Raw genomic sequence first — 18,894 nt, forward strand, 5'->3', positions numbered from 1 at the left:
TACCTCACAAAAATCTTCGTTATTCGAACTACTGCAATTTAGCGAGCGCCAATACTGCCAGCTAAATAAAAGATTCTAACTACTGAAGGCACTAACTACTGATAGGCATAGTTAGCAAATGAAAGATTTTGATAAAGAACAAACAATGTATTTACCTTAATAGTGTTCAAAAGTCATTATATATATATATATATATATATATATATATATATATATAATGACTTTTGATATATATATATCAGTTCATGACATCCAGTCTTACAAATTTACTCTCTGATGGACACACGTCCAGATCATCCGCTCTCAAAACTCCGCCATCTCACTCCCCACATCCACCACTGCAGGCGGCTCACCTCCAACTGCGCAACGCTACGCGCCGTTAACAGCCAACTGCCCAACACTACAATAGCATATACTCCAACAATGCAAACCAACCACAGCCTTCACACAGCACAGTCAGTGATTTTATTATTATACAAATTTGGCCGTTAAAGACCGTGAAAACAGTTATTTCTTGCGCTTCTGGGAAGTCTTCTTTCTCTCAGTCCACACTTCTTTCATTCTTGCGCTGAAGGCGCAACACTACAATAGCATATACTCCAACAATGCAAACCAACCACAGCCTTCACACAGCACAGTCAGTGATTTTCATATAGAGCGCTACGTGGCATTACCAACATAAAAACATAAACAGCCTACTTACATCTTTAATATGATTTTAAAAAGATGCAATTCCGTTTTGCAGATAAATTTGACTCACTAATTGTCGGTGAAGGCGGAAGGAAATTTCTCCCACAATAGCTTCAATTATTACATTGCTGAAGACCACTTTTACTAATTTCATGAAAATGGGATGTGAGTCAGGATATCTAAATAATGCACACGACTCTAAGCAATACTTTTCTTTGAAATTATATTTTCAACTTGAATACACTTAGATTAATCAACAAAGAGAAATAAGAGTAACAATCACAACAGGAATCGCTAGAGGAGGAGTTAACGATTTTATATTGTTTCAGCATATTTATGCTTTTAAAAAAGAAACAAAAATGGTTCAAATGGCTCTGAGCACTATGTGACTTAACATCTATGGTTATCAGTCCCCTAGAACTTAGAACTACTTAAACCTAACTAACCCAAGGACATCACACAACACCCAGTCGTCACGAGGCAGAGAAAATCCCTGACCCCGCCGGGAATCGAACCCGGGAGCCCGGGCGTGGGAAGCGAGAACGCTACCGCACGACCACGAGCTGCGGACACAAAAGAAACAATTCAAGCACATTATCACGTTTTCTGCTTCGTGTCTCTGGTTAACTTGTAGTTCTTTTCTCTGGTACTTGATTATGTTAGGCACCTTGTCCATTTATTAATTACAAGATAAGTAATGAGGAGGTTCTCCGTAGGATCGGCGGGGAAAAGAACAAATGGAGACACTGACAAGAGGAAGAGACAGGATGATAGGACATCTGATAAAACATCATAAGACACCCATCAATACCTTCCGTGCTACTCGAAGAAACTGTAGAGGGTAAACACTATTCAGGGAGACAGAGATTTGGATCCGGTAAATAAATGAAGACGTAAGTTGCAATTGCTACTCTGAAATGAAAAGGTTGTCACAGGAGAGGAAGTCGTGGCGGGATGCATCAATCAGAAGACTGGATACCAAGAGAAAAGCGTAAATCTAGAAAAGGGACGCCACAATGCACTTATTCCCAATTATTTAAGGGATAACTGTTTCTAGTGATGGTTCGACAAATGTTTGATCAAACAATAATGAGTCTTTTCGTCTGTTTACACACAATGCTTTACATATGTTTGCGCTGTGTTGTTGAACTGTTGCTTGGTTTGAATGATTTCTGATATGATTCACTAAGTGCTAGGAAATCTGGCAGCAGTGGTTATCTGCTAAAATGCTGACACCTCCTACTTGCAGGCATGGGTTTTTGTCGTAGTATATGAGCGTGATTGGATTAAGAAAATAAGGAAGCATAAGATAGCGAGTTCAACAAACATAATAAGAAGACATATGAGGAAATCACACAGTTTGTTTAAAACCGATGAGAATTACGTGGAGAGTATATCACTGACAAAACTGTACAGGAAAGGCGTGGGCTCACATGAATCTTGCGAACCTCCTACACAAAACTTGATCAGCCATTCAGAATAGGGTCTGCCCCTCTCGCAGATAAGATAACAATAATCATTGTTTCTGACACTAGCGTGCTAATGACTTGAAGGACACACTTAAAAGCACTCTGAGACTAATAATCAGGACAGAAGGATAAAGAAAAATTTGGAAAGAGCAAGATGTCTTTGCAAGGATGAGAACTGTGAAGAACTGAGCACTCAACGTGTGTTTTTACCTAGCATGGTGGCGACTGATCGGCGCCCGGCGTTGTAGCAGCGTCGGCTGTGGTGTATCATGAATAACATCGTGGTGCGCACGCCTCGGCATTGACTCAAGGAGGCTCTTGATGTGTTGCTGGGGTATAACAATCCGCAGTACTTCCACATATTGCCAAAGTAGATCTGGTAAGGCAATGTGTGGTGTATCCCTAGCCAGTAGTTCAACATTCATCGACCAGACGTGTTCAACAGGCGAGAGATCGAGAGAACAGTAAAGTTAAGGGAGCAGTGCAATGCGATGGGCGACGATGAACTCTTGAACATTGAGGGCCACGTGTGGTAGGACACAATCTTGTTGCAATGTGGCTGTCGGCAAGGTATGAGAGGACAACAGGCTACAACGCTTCAGGGATGTAACGCTGCAATGTGTACGAGGGGTTGCGGGAATGGAGTCCAATATCACCCCAAACCATAAAACGGGTGCAGGACCAGTAGGGTGATACATAAGACAATAGTTCAACGGCCTCTCACCGCGGTGACTCCAGACTCTAATCCGACCATCGTCGTGGTGCAGACAGCATCGGAATTCGTCGATGAAGACAATGGAGGAATTCGAGATAGCTATCCATGAAAAGAAACAAAGCAATATTCTAAATGCACAAGATAATTTTAAAGAAATTAGATATTTTAGTGGGTTTTTAGAATTATTTTAGGGTAGGTATGCGATTTTAAACTTGTAGCATGTCACTGACGGAGCTGCGAGAGACTAACGATGGCAGGCCAATGCAATAAGGAAATGAGGCGCCCAATAGCATAGCGTTACCGTCAAGCACACGGCTGTAACCACGCCACAACACCTAGGCACGTCAGTCCACAACAGCTCCCGAGCCGGCACAGTGCGACAGCATATTTGGTAGCTATGGGACGGCCATCGACTTGTGTCAACAACTTCAATGTAAGACGAGGACCCACAGCCCAATGCACTTTTAATTCTGTTTTACTCTATGGACTTCCCAACTATTTGTGATGATATTTTGTCATTTTAGTCCGTTTAATTTCATGACACAGATTTTACAACCTGATGATGGGAGCATTGTCTCTTGAAACGCGTTGTTAAAATACATGTATAAGAATCGCGGTTGAATGCTAACAGTGATAACCAATGTCAATCCATTCGGGTTATCCATGTTCGTCGTTCGTCACACCGTTGCCGGTTCAAACTCCTGTAGCGTTGACTCAGCGGTAAATGTAACAATGGACACTTGCACTTCCACTCTGCTGCAAATGACGTCGAATGATACGTGCGACCACTGCTTGTTGCTCAACATACCGAATTTGTTGGGAAATGTTTCGTGATGTAGCAAGCGATCCATCACTTCCATGTGCACAATATACCTTTCGTCACGTGTAGTCGTTCAAATGGTTAAAATGGCTCTGAGCACTATGGGACCTAACATCTGAGGTCATCAGTCCCCTAAAACTTAGAACTACTTAAACCTAACTAACCTAAGGACATCACACACATCCAGGCCCGAGGCAGGATTCGAACCTGCGGCCGTAGCGGTCGCGCGGTTCCAGACTGAAGCGCCTAGAGCCGCTCGTCCACCACGGCCGGCCGTGTAGTGGTGCAACGAGGTATGTGCAATAGGTCCCGTCGTCGATCCGGTTCCCTCCTGCATCCAGCGATTACAGATCCGCACCACAGTCGCTTGGGTCCGTCCGACACGGATCACCGATTTCTCTGAAGGATAGTCTGCAGTCCATATAGGCAACTACTCTTCCTCGGTCGAACTACGAAAGACGCTCACTGTCTTCTACGAGGCGCACTGAAGCTGCTTACGAAAACAACAGCACGAAAGAACAATTCCACACGGCTATCTGTTCCCCGTTTTATATAGGGCTCTCAGGTGCGAAGTGCTAATCATGTGTATCTCCCGTCGCCGCAAACGCATGCTGCGAATTTCACCTGACTTGGATGCTCCCTTCAGGGAGTTGCATTTTGGGTGACCAAGGTGTTCATTTTGACTGAAAACACTGCAATATTCTGAAAACTATACGCATTGGACGATGCAATATTGTGACAATACTACCTACAGACAAGTCGAAATCGCGGTGTAGTTCCCGGGCGCTCATCTGTGAGTTGTGGCGCACACCTATTTCATTAGCTTCTCCTGTAACACGTTTGCTTCGTTTCCTTCTGATGGTCTGTACTCTGCCATCACAGACAAAGGCGTTCATAACCTCGTAAAAGAACGAACGAGAGAGAGCTTTCTCTCGAAGACGCTCGGCATATAAAGCAACAGCAGCCTCAATATTTCTCATACATTATCCATAAACCAGGATCATTTCAATTAGGGCCATTGAGTAGTATGTCGCAAATTACGACTGTGTACCCATTTCTACTCCTCCGATTACAGCGCCATTGTGGCGAACCGAATAAAATGCTTCAGACAAAAAGTATGTAGATTTTGCCATAGAATCGTAATGAGCAATGAGAAACGGGGGTTCCCATTGGAGATTGTATCTAAAGTTGCCCCCGCCACCTACAAACGGCGTGGGGTGGCGTGTAGAGTGTGTTATCACTGGATGTCCTCCTCTGACACAAACAAATTGTAATTATAACTATGGTTCATTACTACATCTATGTGATTTCTCTGCAATTCACACTTAGACGCCTGGCAGAGTTTTATTAAGATGATCATTTCTTCCTATGTAGGTTGGCGACTGTAAAGTATTTTGACATCCATAGAAGAAAGATAATGATTGAAATTTCGTAAAAGATCTCGCCACAACGAGAAACGCCTTTCTTTTAATGATTGCCACCCTCAACTTGCTTATCATACCCTTGACATTCTTTCCACTGATTCGCCATAATACTAAACAAGCCTTCCGTCTTTGAACTTTTTCGATGTCTCTCCACAATTTACCTGCTAATGATACCATAAGACACAGCAGTACTCTAGCAGAGTACGGACTAGCACAGTGAAGGCAGTGTTTTTATTAGTTCTCTCGCATCTTCTAAATGTTGTGCCAATAAAACGCAGTCTCTGGTTTGCCTTCCTTGTAACATCACCTATGTGATCGTCCAGTTTAAGGTGTTCGCATTGTTGTTCCTAAGTATTTAACTGAATTGACAGCCTTTAAATTTGTGTGATTTATCGTATAACCAAAATTTAACTAATTTCTTTTCTTACTCATATGGATGACTTTAGACTTTTCTGTATTTAGAGGCAACTCTTACTTTGCACATCACACAGATACTTTGTGTAAATCATTTTGCAATTGGTTTTGATCTTCTGATGACTTAAATAGACTGTAAATGCCAGCATCATCTGCAGAAAATCTAAGAGGGCTGGTCAGATTGTCTCTTAAATCGGGCCTGTAACACTTCCCTCCCAAACACCAGACGTCACTTCTATTTTACTCGATGACTTTGCGTCAGTTACTGCATACCATGATCTTTCAGACGAGAGATTAAGATTCTAGTTACACATCTCCACAGAAATTCAATTTAATTGGAAGTCTTTGTGTGAAACGGTGTCAAAAGCCTTCTGGAAATATGGAAGTATGGAATCAGTTTCAGAACTCCTGTCGATAGCACTCATTACTGCAATGCGAATAAAAAAACTGGTTGTGTTTCATAAGAGTAATAGTTTTAGAATCCATTCTGATTGTCAGTCAACAGACCGTTTCCTTGAAGCTCGCTCATAATGTTCGAACGCAGTCTGTATCCCATAATCCTAACGTAAATACACGTCAGTGATAAGGGTCTGTAATTCATCGAATTACTCCTACTTCCTTCCTTGAGTATTAGTGTGACCTATGCAACTTTCCAGTCTTTTGATACGTATCTCTTGCCGAGCGAGCGCTTGTATATTATTCCTAAGTGTGAGGCTACTATATAAGCTTATTCTGAAAGGAACCTAATTTTTATATTATCGTATATTACTTTATTAATTGATTTAAGCTGCTTCGCTACCCTTAGTCTTCTTTTGGTGAAGGAATTTCGGAAATCTTAGTTTAATAATTCAGCTTTAGTAATTGCTTATATTACTACTGGAAGGGTGCAGTGAAGGTACTGATTGCATCTTGCCGATGAAGTACTTCACATATGACAAGAATTTCTTTGGTTTTCAGTCAGATTTGGAAAAGAAGTTTCGTTTTGGAGCCTACTAAAAGCATCCCGCATTGGAGTAAGCTCTAAGTTTCGAGCTTCCGTATAACATCGCCAATCTTAGAAATTTTGTGTTCTTTTAAATTTGGAATGTTTTATTCGTTGCTTTTGCAACAGTATTGTGATCTGTTTTGTGTACCATAGGGGATGAGTACCAACTTTCATTAATTTATTCGTTATAAATGTCTCAATTGTCACTGATACTATTTTCTTGAATTTAAGCCTCATCTGGTCTACATTTATGTAGCAGTTGGGGAGCAGTGGAGACTCTCTTTTAGGAAGCGTCAAGCGAATTTATCTCCTTTTTTAAGTATACCTACACTGCCGGAAAAAAATTAGTACACCTTCAAAGACAACTTCGATTTTGATCCGATGACGGCGTATGCCACCTGGCGGATAGTAGATGTACTGAGAATGGTTTTAACGTCGTCCAACAACAGATGGGGCATAGATAACAGAGCGCCATTCAGATCTACCCTGTAACAGGGGATGATCACAACCAGAAGGCCCAAGGCTCAGTGTGGTGCAAACGTGTGACGCAAGCAGGCAACCATGACACAGAGACACACTGAGTGAGTTTGAAAGAGATCATATTGTGGTCTTCCTAGTGAGGGGATGGACCTTTTGGAGAACTGCCACACAAGTTGGACGTCAGTTGTGCAGCGATGGTGCCATCAGTGGTTACGTGAATATCATGACACCCGTAGACGAGTTTCTGGACGTCCTCGCAACATGTACGCTAGCCTCGATCATCATATTGTAAGGGCAGCAGTGGCAGACTGTACAGCAACCACAGCACAAATATTAGGGCTCAGATGTGTCAACATGAACTGTTGCGAACCGGTTATTAGCAGTGGGACTACGGGCACGTACAGCGTCTTCTACTTTCACCACTGCATCGACTGCACAGCAGCCTTATGGTCTGGGGCGCGATAAGCTACAACTCTCGTTTACCTTTGATGTTTCTGGAGGGAACCCTAACCAGCGCTCGATACATGCAGAATGTAATTAAACCCGTTCTTTTTTCTTCTTGCAACAGGAAGGTGATGCGTTCTTCCAACAGGATAATGCTCACCCAATCACTGGCTGTAAAACTCCATGTTCTCTTCAAGACGTGCAGCTACTTCCCTGGCCAGCACGACGTCCAGACTTGTCTCCAATCGAGCACTTGTGGGATATGATGGGACGGGAAGTCAGTCGTGTGACTTGTTAACCAACAACTCTTACAGAACTACGTGAACAGATCGAGTAGGCTTGACATAACCCAGGACATTATTCGCCATCTGTGCGATCGACTGAATGCCAGAGTCAGCGCCTGCTTTGCCGTCCATGTAGGCTACACCACGTAGTAACATGGGTGTTTCAGCGTGGGTAGATGCATGGTACATCAGAACCGCTTGTGTTGTTGATATGTAAATGTAATCATTTCATGTACTCTATATGCAGTGTTGTAACAACAAATGTTGAATGAATTAGAAGCCTTTAAAAGGATGTACTAATATTTTTTCCTTTAGCGTATTTTGCGTTTACTTTTAGAGGAGGTGGATGTTACGGTGGTCAGTCTCGCTACAACGTTCTTGTAGTCTTTAATCGCTGTATCCGTCACAAGGCTCCCTATTTGATCAGGATTGTTTGATGCTGAGGCACGTTTAGCTGTCTAGGTGTAGCACTTTTCAGTAATGTTGGCTTCTAGTAGGCCGGAGTGGCCGTGCGGTTCTAGGCGCTACAGTCTGGAACCGAGCGACCGCTACGGTCGCAGGTTCGAATCCTGCCTCGAGCATGGATCTGTGTGATGTCCTTAGGTTAGTTAGTTTTAAATTAGTTCTAAGTTCTAGGCGACTGATGACCTCAGAAGTTAAGTCGCGTAGTGCTCAGAGCCACTTTCAATGTTGGCTTATAAGTTGATGAAAGAGGTCAACAGAGAAGCTGCTTGTCGTGTGTTCAGGTACCCTGGTGCCAGCTGTGGCGCTGGTTGTGGTGGCTCTGGTGGGCTGTGACAGCGCCACCATCATCGCGATGCTGGCGCTCAGCGGCTTCTGCACAGCCACCGACTGCACGGGCTCCTACCTCAACATGCAGATAATCGCGCCCAACTACGCGGGCACCATCGTCGGCATTGTCAACATGTTCGCCAACCTGACGGGCATCGCAGTCCCTTACGTCGTCGGTGCCTTCACCAACGACAATGTAAGTTGGCAGTCTACCCACAGCTTGGAGAAACAGACAGAACGCCGGCCGGTGTGGCCGTGCGGTTAAAGGCGCTTCAGTCTGGAACCGCGTGACCGCTCCGGTCGCAGGTTCGAATCCTGCCTCGGGCATGGATGTGTGTGATGTCCTTAGGTTAGTTAGGTTTAAGTAGTTCTAAGTTCTAGGGGACTGATGACCACAGATGTTAAGTCCCATAGTGCTCAGAGCCATTTGAACCATTTTTGAAACTGACAGAACTAAACACCATCTGGTACCGTGACTTTTGCGTCGCTTCGGAGGGAAGAAGGAAGCTTAGAACTTAACGTTCCGTCGACGACCCTGTTTGTTAGAAGCAGAGAACGATCTCGGAATTGGACAAGTGAGAATAAGGAATCGGTCGCGTCCTTTTCAAAGAAATACATCCTCTGCTAGTAGGATTCGTTTCACTTCTAATTTGCTGGATTGATTAGGAATGTTACAGCCATAGTAATAAGAGTGGTAAAGAAAGTTGAGGATGTGTTAGATGACGATCAGTTTGGCTTTAGGACTAGAGAGGCAATTATGACGTTGCGCTTGATAATGGATGGCAGACTGAAGAAAAATAAAGACCATTCATGGTATCTGTCGACCTGTAAAAAGCTTTCGACTATCTCAGGTGACGCAAGGTGTTAGAAATTCTGAGGAAAATATGGGTAAGCTGTAGGGAAAGGCGAGTAACATACGATATGTACAAGAGCCAAGAGGGAACAATAATTGTGGAAGACCCACATCACAGTGCTCATATTAAAAAAGTTTGTGAGACAGGCACACACACTTTCGCTCTTCCTGTTCAGTTTATGTATCGAAGAAGCAATGACGGAAATAAAAGAAACGGAATTAAAATTCAAGGTGATAGGATATCAATGATAAGATTCGCTGATTACATTACAGGATCTGCTGAATGGAATGAAAAGTCTAATGAACACGGAATAAGGACTGAGAGTAAACGAAAAAAAGCGAAAGTGATGAGAAGTAGCAGAAATGAGAACAGCGAGAAACTTATCGTCAGGATTGGTGATCACAAAGTAGATGAACTTAAGGAATTCTGCTACGTAGGCATCACAATAACCCATGAAGGACGGATCGAAGTGACACATAAAACAGACTAGCACTGGCAAAAATGGCATTCCTGGCGAAGATATGTCTACTACGAGGGTGAGTGAAATGAAAACATTAAATATTTTTTAAAATATTATTTATTGTGCAGAAGTGGTACAAAGCTGTATCACTTTTCAACATAATCTCCCCCACGCACGATGCAAGTCCTCCAGCGCTTACAAAGTGCATAAATTCCTTTAGAAAAAAATTCTTTTGGTAGTCCGCGCAACCACTCATGCACCACGTGGCGTACCTCTTCATCTGAACGGAACTTTTTCCGCCCATTGCGTCTTCGAGTGGTCCAAACATATGGAAACCACTTGGGGCAAGGTCTGGTGAGTATGGTGGATGAGGAAGACACTCGAAATGCAGGTATGTGTTTGTTGCAACTGTTGTACGGGCAGTGTGGCGTCTTGCATTGTCATGTTGCAAAAGGACACCTGCTGACAGCAATCCACGTCGCTTTGATTTGATTGCAGGCCGCAGATGATTTTTTAGGAGATCTGTGTATGATGCACTGGTGACAGTGGTCCCTCTAGGCTTGTAATTCTCCAAAATGACGCCTTTTTCGTCCCAAAAGTGAGTCAGCATAGCCTTCCCTGCTGATGGTTCTGTTCGGATCTTCTTTGGTTTTGATGATCAGGAATAGTGCCATTCTTTGACCGTTCTCTTCGTTTCTGGTTGGTGAAAGTGAACCCAGATTTCGTCCCCAGTAACGATTCTTGCATGGAATCTATCACCTTGTCGCTCAAAGCGCCAAAGAAGTTCTTCACAAGCATCAATACCTCGTTTTCTCATTTCAGGAGTCAGCTGCCGTGGCACCCATCTTGCAGACACTTTGTGAAACTGGAGCACATCATGCACAATGTGGTGTGCTGACCCATGACTAATCTGTACACATGCTGCAATGTCATTCAGTGTCACTCGGCGGTTTTCCTTCACTATGGCTTCAACTGCTGCAATGTTCTGTGGAGTCACGGCTCGTTGTGTCTGACTTGGACGAGGAGAATCTTCCACTGAAGTCACACCATTTGCGAACTTCCTACTCCATTCGTAGACTTGCTGATGTGACAAATATGCATCACCCTACTGAACCTTCATTCGTCGATGAATTTCAATAGGTTTCACACCTTCACTACGCAAAAACCGAATAACAGAACACTGTTCTTCCCTGGTGCAAGTCGCAAGTGGGGCGGCCATCTTTATACTGATACTGCGACGGTATGTGTGCATCTGCACTATGCTGCAACCTACAGGCCATTCAGCACGCTGTTTGTAGCACACTTACCAACTTACAGGATAACAGCGCGAAATTTGGATTTGTTATTACAAATTTAAGGTTTTCATTTGACTCACCCTCGTAGTACTAAATATAGGCCTTAGATTGAGGAAGTAATTTCTGAGACTACGTTTGGAGCAGAGTATTGTATGGTAGTGAAACGTGGGCTGTGGGAAAACCAGTAACAAGAGAATGGAAGAATTGAGATGTGGTGCTACAGAAGAATGTTAAAAATTAGATGGACTGATAAGGTAAGCAATGAGGATGTTATCCAAAGAACCGACAAGGAAAGGAATATATGAAAATCCTTCACAAGGGGAAGGGACAGGATGGTAGGTCATCTGTGAAGCCATCAGTGAATAATTTCCATGGTACTAGAGGGAGCCGGCCGGTGTGGCCGTGCGGTTCTAGGCACTTCAGTGTGGAACCGCTTGACCGCTACGATCGCAGGTTCGAATCCTGCCTCGGGCATGGATGTGTGTGATGTCCTTAGGTTAGTTAGGTTTAAGTAGTTCTAAGTTCTAGGGGACTGATGACCATAGATGTTAAGTCCCATAGTGCTCAGAGCCTTTTGAACCATTTTGAACTAGAGGGAGCTGTACAGGGTAAAACCTGTGCAGGAAGACAAAGATTTGAATACATCCAGCAAATCATTGAGGGCATAGGCTGCACGTGCTACTCTGAGATGGTAAGGTGGAGGAGGAGAAAAAAAAAGCCAACTTAGTGCGTCTTGTATATAGTGTTCTTCATAATTAATAGCGAAATGTTGCGTGAGGAAAACTGTACAATGAAAAAAGTCCTAGCCAACATATGTAAACGAGCCGTGTGTCAGATAATCGCGAATGTTTGCGTAGTAGCTGCGACTGACTTCAGTATAGAATATTGTCCTAGTTAGTACAAACGTATTCGAAATGTAAATTTTTCGATTAAGTACCCTTCTAATTGGGCTCAAATTTCAGCAGTGACATATCTAACAAGACTGTAAATTTCGCTGCTAAAATTCTTCAACCTTATCAACGGGGTGCTGCGCACGTTATTTTTGAGATGATCCCAGACAGTACAATCCAGGGTATTCACGTCAGGTGATGCGTTGTGTGTCGTCTTACATTAACAGCCAAATATGCCGATACCCCACCATACATCTATCACATTCTCCTATCATGGACCGTTGCTGACATTCAAAACTAATAATTTGTTGTTTTTGCGCTCTTCAGTCCGAAGAATTTTTTGATACAGCTCTCCTTGCTATTCTATTCTGTGCGAGTCTCTTCATCTCCGAATAACTACTACAACCTACATCCTTCTGAATCTGCTTACTGTATTCATCTCATGGTCCCCTTTACCCTTTTTACCTCTCTCCCCCACTGCCCTCCAACACTAAATCGTTGGTCCCATGCTGTCTCAAGAGGTGTCTTATCAACCGACCCCTTCTTGAAGTCAGGTTGTGCCACAAATTTCTTGTTTCTCGAGTTCTATTCAGTACCTCCTGATTAGTTATGTGAGCTACTCATCTAATGTTCAACATTTTTCTGTAGCACCACATTTAGAAAGCTTCTATTCTCTTTTTGTCTAAACTGTCCATGTTTCAATTCCATACGTGGCTACGCACCAGACAAATACTTCCAGAAAAGGCTTCCTAAAACTTACATCTACACTCCTGGAAATTGAAATAAGAACACCGTGAATTCATTGTCCCAGGAAGGGGAAACTTTATTGACACATTCCTGGGGTCAGATACATCACATGATCACACTGACAGAACCACAGGCACATAGACACAGGCAACAGAGCATGCACAATGTCGGCACTAGTACAGTGTACATCCACCTTTCGCAGCAATGCAGGCTGCTATTCTCCCATGGAGACGATCGTAGAGATGCTGGATGTAGTCCTGTGGAACGGCTTGCCATGCCATTTCCACCTGGCGCCTCAGTTGGACCAGCGTTCGTGCTGGACGTGCAGACCGCGTGAGACGACGCTTCATCCAGTCCCAAACATGCTCAATGGGGGACAGATCCGGAGATCTTGCTGGCCAGGGTAGTTGACTTACACCTTCTAGAGCACGTTGGGTGGCACGGGATACATGCGGACGTGCATTGTCCTGTTGGAACAGCAAGTTCCCTTGCCGGTCTAGGAATGGTAGAACGATGGGTTCGATGACGGTTTGGATGTACCGTGCACTATTCAGTGTCCCCTCGACGATCACCAGTGGTGTACGGCCAGTGTAGGAGATCGCTCCCCACACCATGATGCCGGGTGTTGGCCATGTGTGCCTCGGTCGTATGCAGTCCTGATTGTGGCGCTCACCTGCACGGCGTCAAACACGCATACGACCATCATTGGCACCAATGCAGAAGCGACTCTCATCGCTGAAGACGACACGTCTCCATTCGTCCCTCCATTCACGCCTGTCGCGACACCACTGGAGGCGGGCTGCACGATGTTGGGGCGTGAGCGGAAGACGGCCTAACGGTGTGCGGGACCGTAGCCCAGCTTCATGGAGACGGTTGCGAATGGTCCTCGGCGATACCCCAGGAGCAACAGTGTCCCTAATTTGCTGGGAAGTGGCGGTGCGGTCCCCTACGGCACTGCGTAGGATCCTACGGTCTTGGCGTGCATCCGTGCGTCGCTGCGGTCCGGTCCCAGGTCGACGGGCACGTGCACCTTCCGCCGACCACTGGCGACAACATCGATGTACTGTGGAGACCTCACGCCCCACGTGTTGAGCAATTCGGTGGTACGTCCACCCGGTCTCCCGCATGCCCACTATACGCCCTCGCTCAAAGTCCGTCAACTGCACATACGGTTCACGTCCACGCTGTCGCGGCATGCTACCAGTGTTAAAGACTGCGATGGAGCTCCGTATGCCACGGCAAACTGGGTGACACTGACGGCGGCGGTGCACAAATGCTGCGCAGCTAGCGCCATTCGACGGCCAACACCGCGGTTCCTGGTGTGTCCGCTGTGCCGTGCGTGTGATCATTGCTTGTACAGCCCTCTCGCAGTGTCCGGAGCAAGTATGGTGGGTCTGACACACCGGTGTCAATGTGTTCTTTTTTCCATTTCCAGGAGTGTATATTCGATGTTAACAAATGTCTCTTCTTCAAATTCTTCTCTTGTCATTGGCAGTCTATATTTTATATCATCTCTAGTTCGGCCATCATCACTTATTTTGCTGCTCAAATAGCAGAACTCATCTGCTACTTCAAGTGTTTCGTGTCCTAATCTAATTCACTTAGCATCACTTGATTTAATTCGATTGCATTCCATTAATCTTGTTTTGCTTTTGTTGATTCTCATCTTATATCCTCCTTTCAAGACAATGTCCATTACGTTCAACTGCTCTTCCAACTCCTTTGCTGTCTCTGATAGAATTACAATGTCATCGGAAAACTTCAAAGTTTTTATTTCTTTTCCTATTCCAAATTTTTCTTCTGTTCCTTTATTGTTGTTCAGTGTACAGATTGAATACTATCGTGATAGGCTACAACTGTGACTCACTCCCTTCTCAACCACTGCTTCCCTTTCATGGCCCACGAGTCTTATAACTGCTGTCTGTCTGGTTTCTGTATAAACTGTAAACAGCCCTTCGCTCTCTGTATTTTACCCCTTCTGCCTTCAGAATTTCAAAGAGAGTATTCTAGTCGACACTGTCAAAATTTTCTAACTCTATCAATGCTATAAACGCAGGTGGCCTTTTCTTAACCTAATTAGATTGGAACTTAATTAGAAAGTTTACATTTCAAATTCGTTTGTATTACCTACCATAAAATTCATACTAAAGGCAGTGACGCTTCAAAAACAACGCATTTGCGATTATCTCGTGAAAGGCTCGCTTGCAGACCCATGTTTACTGTAACATTTATGCTTGTATTGTTCTGTAGTTCCACCCATGTATATCTTCGACATTAATTACGGTACATCCTGTAAAGTAGGTGTCACAGAGAAAGCGAATTCAGTTCACTGCCTGTTAAAAAAAAGGAAGGAGCGGAGGAAATGAACTTCACCGACTGAGAGGATATGTGATAATATTTCAGTCACTACAAAATCGAGTCAAGTTAGGTTGTTAGTGCACTAAACGAACAATCCTTGGATAAAGGTAACATACCGTAGGAAGGTAAATATTTCATCATAAAAACAGATGAAGCTAAAAATATTATTCAATCTGTATTTTCCAGGTACAAAATAAACATGCAAATATTGCAAAACACATGACTTCCCAACGCTTTTATGAAAACGCTAGACATAATCATCTTTTAGTACAAAGCATCACATCGCAAATTTACTAAAATAAAACAAACGGTACAGTATGATTAAATAAGAGTAATAAGTTTATAAGACATCATAACCTGCAGTATCACTGCCCACGTCAGTACTGAAAAAGCTTTTATAAAATCCTGCAGCACATATTCAACTATTTTCCTAACTTCCTCTACCTTATTCATTCACCAGGCACTTTGGAATTGGCGTGATTTTTGGAGATTGAATAAGTGATACGCTAAACCATGAATTAACTGGCTGATAATTGGAAGTACTTTGTGTTGTAAATAGTACTGAAACTCCATCTATTTATAGGGAGCGGGAGGGGGGGGGGGATATGTTAATCTGTTAGGCAGCAACGGCATTGTCAGTTGATTCCACAGCTAGATGACTTAACAATCTTTTCGCCAGTTATCAAAATCCGAATCCGGGGGTTCGAACTCCGTCACTTGAAATTCAGGGAACTATTGATTTTGTCTTCATACATGAAATATACACTCTGAAGTATATCTAATGTTTTTTTGTAAAGTGCAGAAGAGTGAAAATGAAAATTCACCTTGTTAAAGAGCCCACGATAAGCAAGACAAAATCGAACGACAGCGTGGTTGCCATTTTTCCTTGGACAATAAAGAAAGGCACGTAAACGTTTTTTGACCGTATTTGAACAACATGCTAGAAACTTCATCGACTTTTTTTTAATACAAAAAAATGCCATACGTCGATTGGAACAGAAAAAAACCTGAGACGCTGACTTTCGTTGTTTCTGCACTCATTGCAGTCTATCTTTCGAGTCAATGCATCATACTAGCATGTGGGCCCATACTAGCGTGTGGACCTAAGTAAAGTATATTAATTACATAAAATACCTTACGGAAAATTCCTGACTTATGAGTTTCCTGCAATTACGATTGAGTTGTACGTATCTTTCCTATTGTGAACTCTTCGTAACAGCCATCGTTATGTTGACGAAAGTTTGTTTACGGCAGTAGTAGTAGCATGTGGCACGTGGTGAAACAATTTCAGCTATCGGTTCGTCCCTCGCTGGAGGGTCGTTCACTTTATTTAGCCTTGGTTCAAATGGTTCAAATGGCTCTGAGCACTATGCGACTTAACTTCTGAAGTCATCAGACGCCTAGAACTTAGAACTAATTAAACCTAACGAACCTAAGGACATCACACACATCCATGCCCGAGGCAGGATTCGAACCTGCGACCGTAGCGGTCGCTCGACTCCAGACTGTAGCGCCTAGAACCACACGGCCACTCCGGCCGGCATTTACCCTTCTTCTGCTGTTTTGCCCGTGCTGTGACGTAAGACATAAATGTGCATTTATTTTTGTTCACAGCTACAACGAAAAAAAATGTAGGTGACAATATATCATTCAGTTATCAACTGCGTGATACTATCATGCAGAAAAGAAAGGGCGATCAGCCTAGAATGATTTACTATTAGTTCAGCATGTAAAATAAGGTAAATGCAACACTCACCTAGAGCATGTCAATGCGTGAAGCAAAGAAACACTAGCTTCCGAGCTCTAGCTCTTTTTGTAGCAGAAGTACTCCCACTCACACACATACGACACAGACACCCGTGGCCACAGCAAGACTGGTTATTGATACCCAATTATTGCACTGACTGTGGAATAATCACTAAACTAGCAACAAGGAACTAAGGAGGTAAAACCATTCTGAAGTTAACTAAAATCTCTGGACCCTATGTCCGCTCACTTAAAATATAACGCAAAAAACATTTGCCTACAGCCAACGCGAGCGGCTTGGAACACCGTCTTCTACCTGTCGGCTGCGGTGGCCACCGTGTCGTACGTCGTTTACGCTGTGTTCACTACCACTGAGGAGCAGCCCTGGAACGTGCCAGCCCCAGGTGAGTTGTACATTCATTACACAATGTTCTGGAATATTCTCTAAAGTTCTAGACTGTAACTTGGAAATGATTATATGGGAACGCAGGCCTTGACGACAAATTTCAATGATAAAGTCTTCTCGGATTACCACCGTCATATTATGGCAACGTTTCAACAGGTTTCCTACTCATCATCTTCAGGCGAAATGTCGGGTTTGTGTTCAGTTCATATCTTAATAGACGTTGGACTGCAGGCTCCTCTGTATCGTGCGCAACTGCTTAGTCAATCGCGTGGCTCCGGAACTGGCGTCATGGACGGTGGGTGGGGGGGAGGGAGGGGAGAGGAGGAGGAGGAGGAGGGGGCAATCGCTGGCGGTGGTGGGAGGGAGGGGACACCTGGCGGTTGGAGTGTCCTGCTGTAGCGTCCTGGTGACGCCTGTTTATTCCATTCGCCACTTTCAAATCAGAGCACACTCAGCGTATTCTTGATAGCGCTACATATCATGCAGAGCTCGGCCGGAAACCGCTATCCCGGTTGACAAGATCATCATGGACCCTGTCTCCACTGCCTCTTTGATGATCGAGTCCCAGAACACGTTCGCCCGGCGCAACATTTCTGTCTGTTCAATATCAAACATATGACCCTGTTGAGGGTGTGCTATGCCACTGCAGATTTGTCCATTTGGCCGAAACGAATGGCGGGGCAGCCGCGCGGTCTCAGGCGTCTTTTCTCGGTCCGTGCGGCTCCCCCCCTTCGGAGGTTCGAGTCCTCCCTCGAGCATGGGTGAGTGTGTTGTCCATAGCGTAAGTTATTTTAAGTTAGATTAAGAAGTGTGTAGGCTTAGGGACGGATGACCTCTGCAGTTTTCTCCCATAAGACCTTACCATAAATTTCCTATTTCCGAAGGAAACACTTATCTCATGTTCTCAGTGGCGCACGCCGTCACGTCTGACCGATATACTGCTTGTCACATTCGCAACTGATGTTGTAGGCTCCAGGTATCCGCAGTCCTATTTGCCTTTCATTGAGCCTGGCATATTTTTTATTTTAGCCGATGAGCAGAAAATGGTTTTCAATGTAGTTCTTCTCAAATATCCGGGCGATTTTGGCCGTGGGGGCTCGGCATATGGAAGGAACGCTAGACGCTTCATGTCTTCTTCCGGATGGCGTTTATTTATTTATTTATTTTTTCACGAGTAGCCATTCTTGCGAAATGTTTCCCTCAGATGTAGCAACTCGGTGGGAAGACCCTCCTTGTCGCTTATGTCTGCACCAGGTTGGTGAACACAGATTTGCGTTGCGCTGGATGGTGGCAGCTATTGTCGGTTAGGTACAGGTCTGCGTGTGTCTTTTTTCTATAGATAGAATGTCGCAGTGTGCGATCAGTTTTCTTCCTTATCATGATGTCGTGGAAAGGCAGGCATCCGTTTTCTTCTGCCTCCATGTTGAACTTTGCATTGTCGTGTATGCTATTAATGAGGTCAAGAATTTCCTGCAGGTTTTCTTCACCCTGTGGCCACACCAGGAATGTGTCGCCCACGTATCGGTAGAACGCCTTTGGTTTCAGACACATGATTTTGAGAGCCATTTCCTCGAAGTATTCCATGTATCGGTTTGCGATGCCTGGTGCTAGGGGGGGGGGG

The 18,894-nt window shown here is 44.2% G+C and overlaps 1 protein-coding gene across 1 annotated transcript in view; it reads left to right on the plus strand.

Moving 5' to 3' along the window:
* LOC126175624 (sialin-like) overlaps positions 1–18,894 on the plus strand; it is an 84,467-nt gene that overhangs the window by 46,233 nt on the left and 19,340 nt on the right. The window contains exons 8-9 of the mRNA XM_049922508.1: positions 8,472–8,713; positions 17,151–17,271. Of these exons, the coding sequence (XP_049778465.1) occupies positions 8,472–8,713; positions 17,151–17,271 (363 nt within the window). The remainder of the gene's footprint in view (positions 1–8,471; positions 8,714–17,150; positions 17,272–18,894) is intronic.

Source organism: Schistocerca cancellata, chromosome 3 (assembly GCF_023864275.1).
Source record: "Schistocerca cancellata isolate TAMUIC-IGC-003103 chromosome 3, iqSchCanc2.1, whole genome shotgun sequence".
In the NCBI taxonomy this organism is placed as follows: Eukaryota; Metazoa; Arthropoda; class Insecta; order Orthoptera; family Acrididae; genus Schistocerca; species Schistocerca cancellata.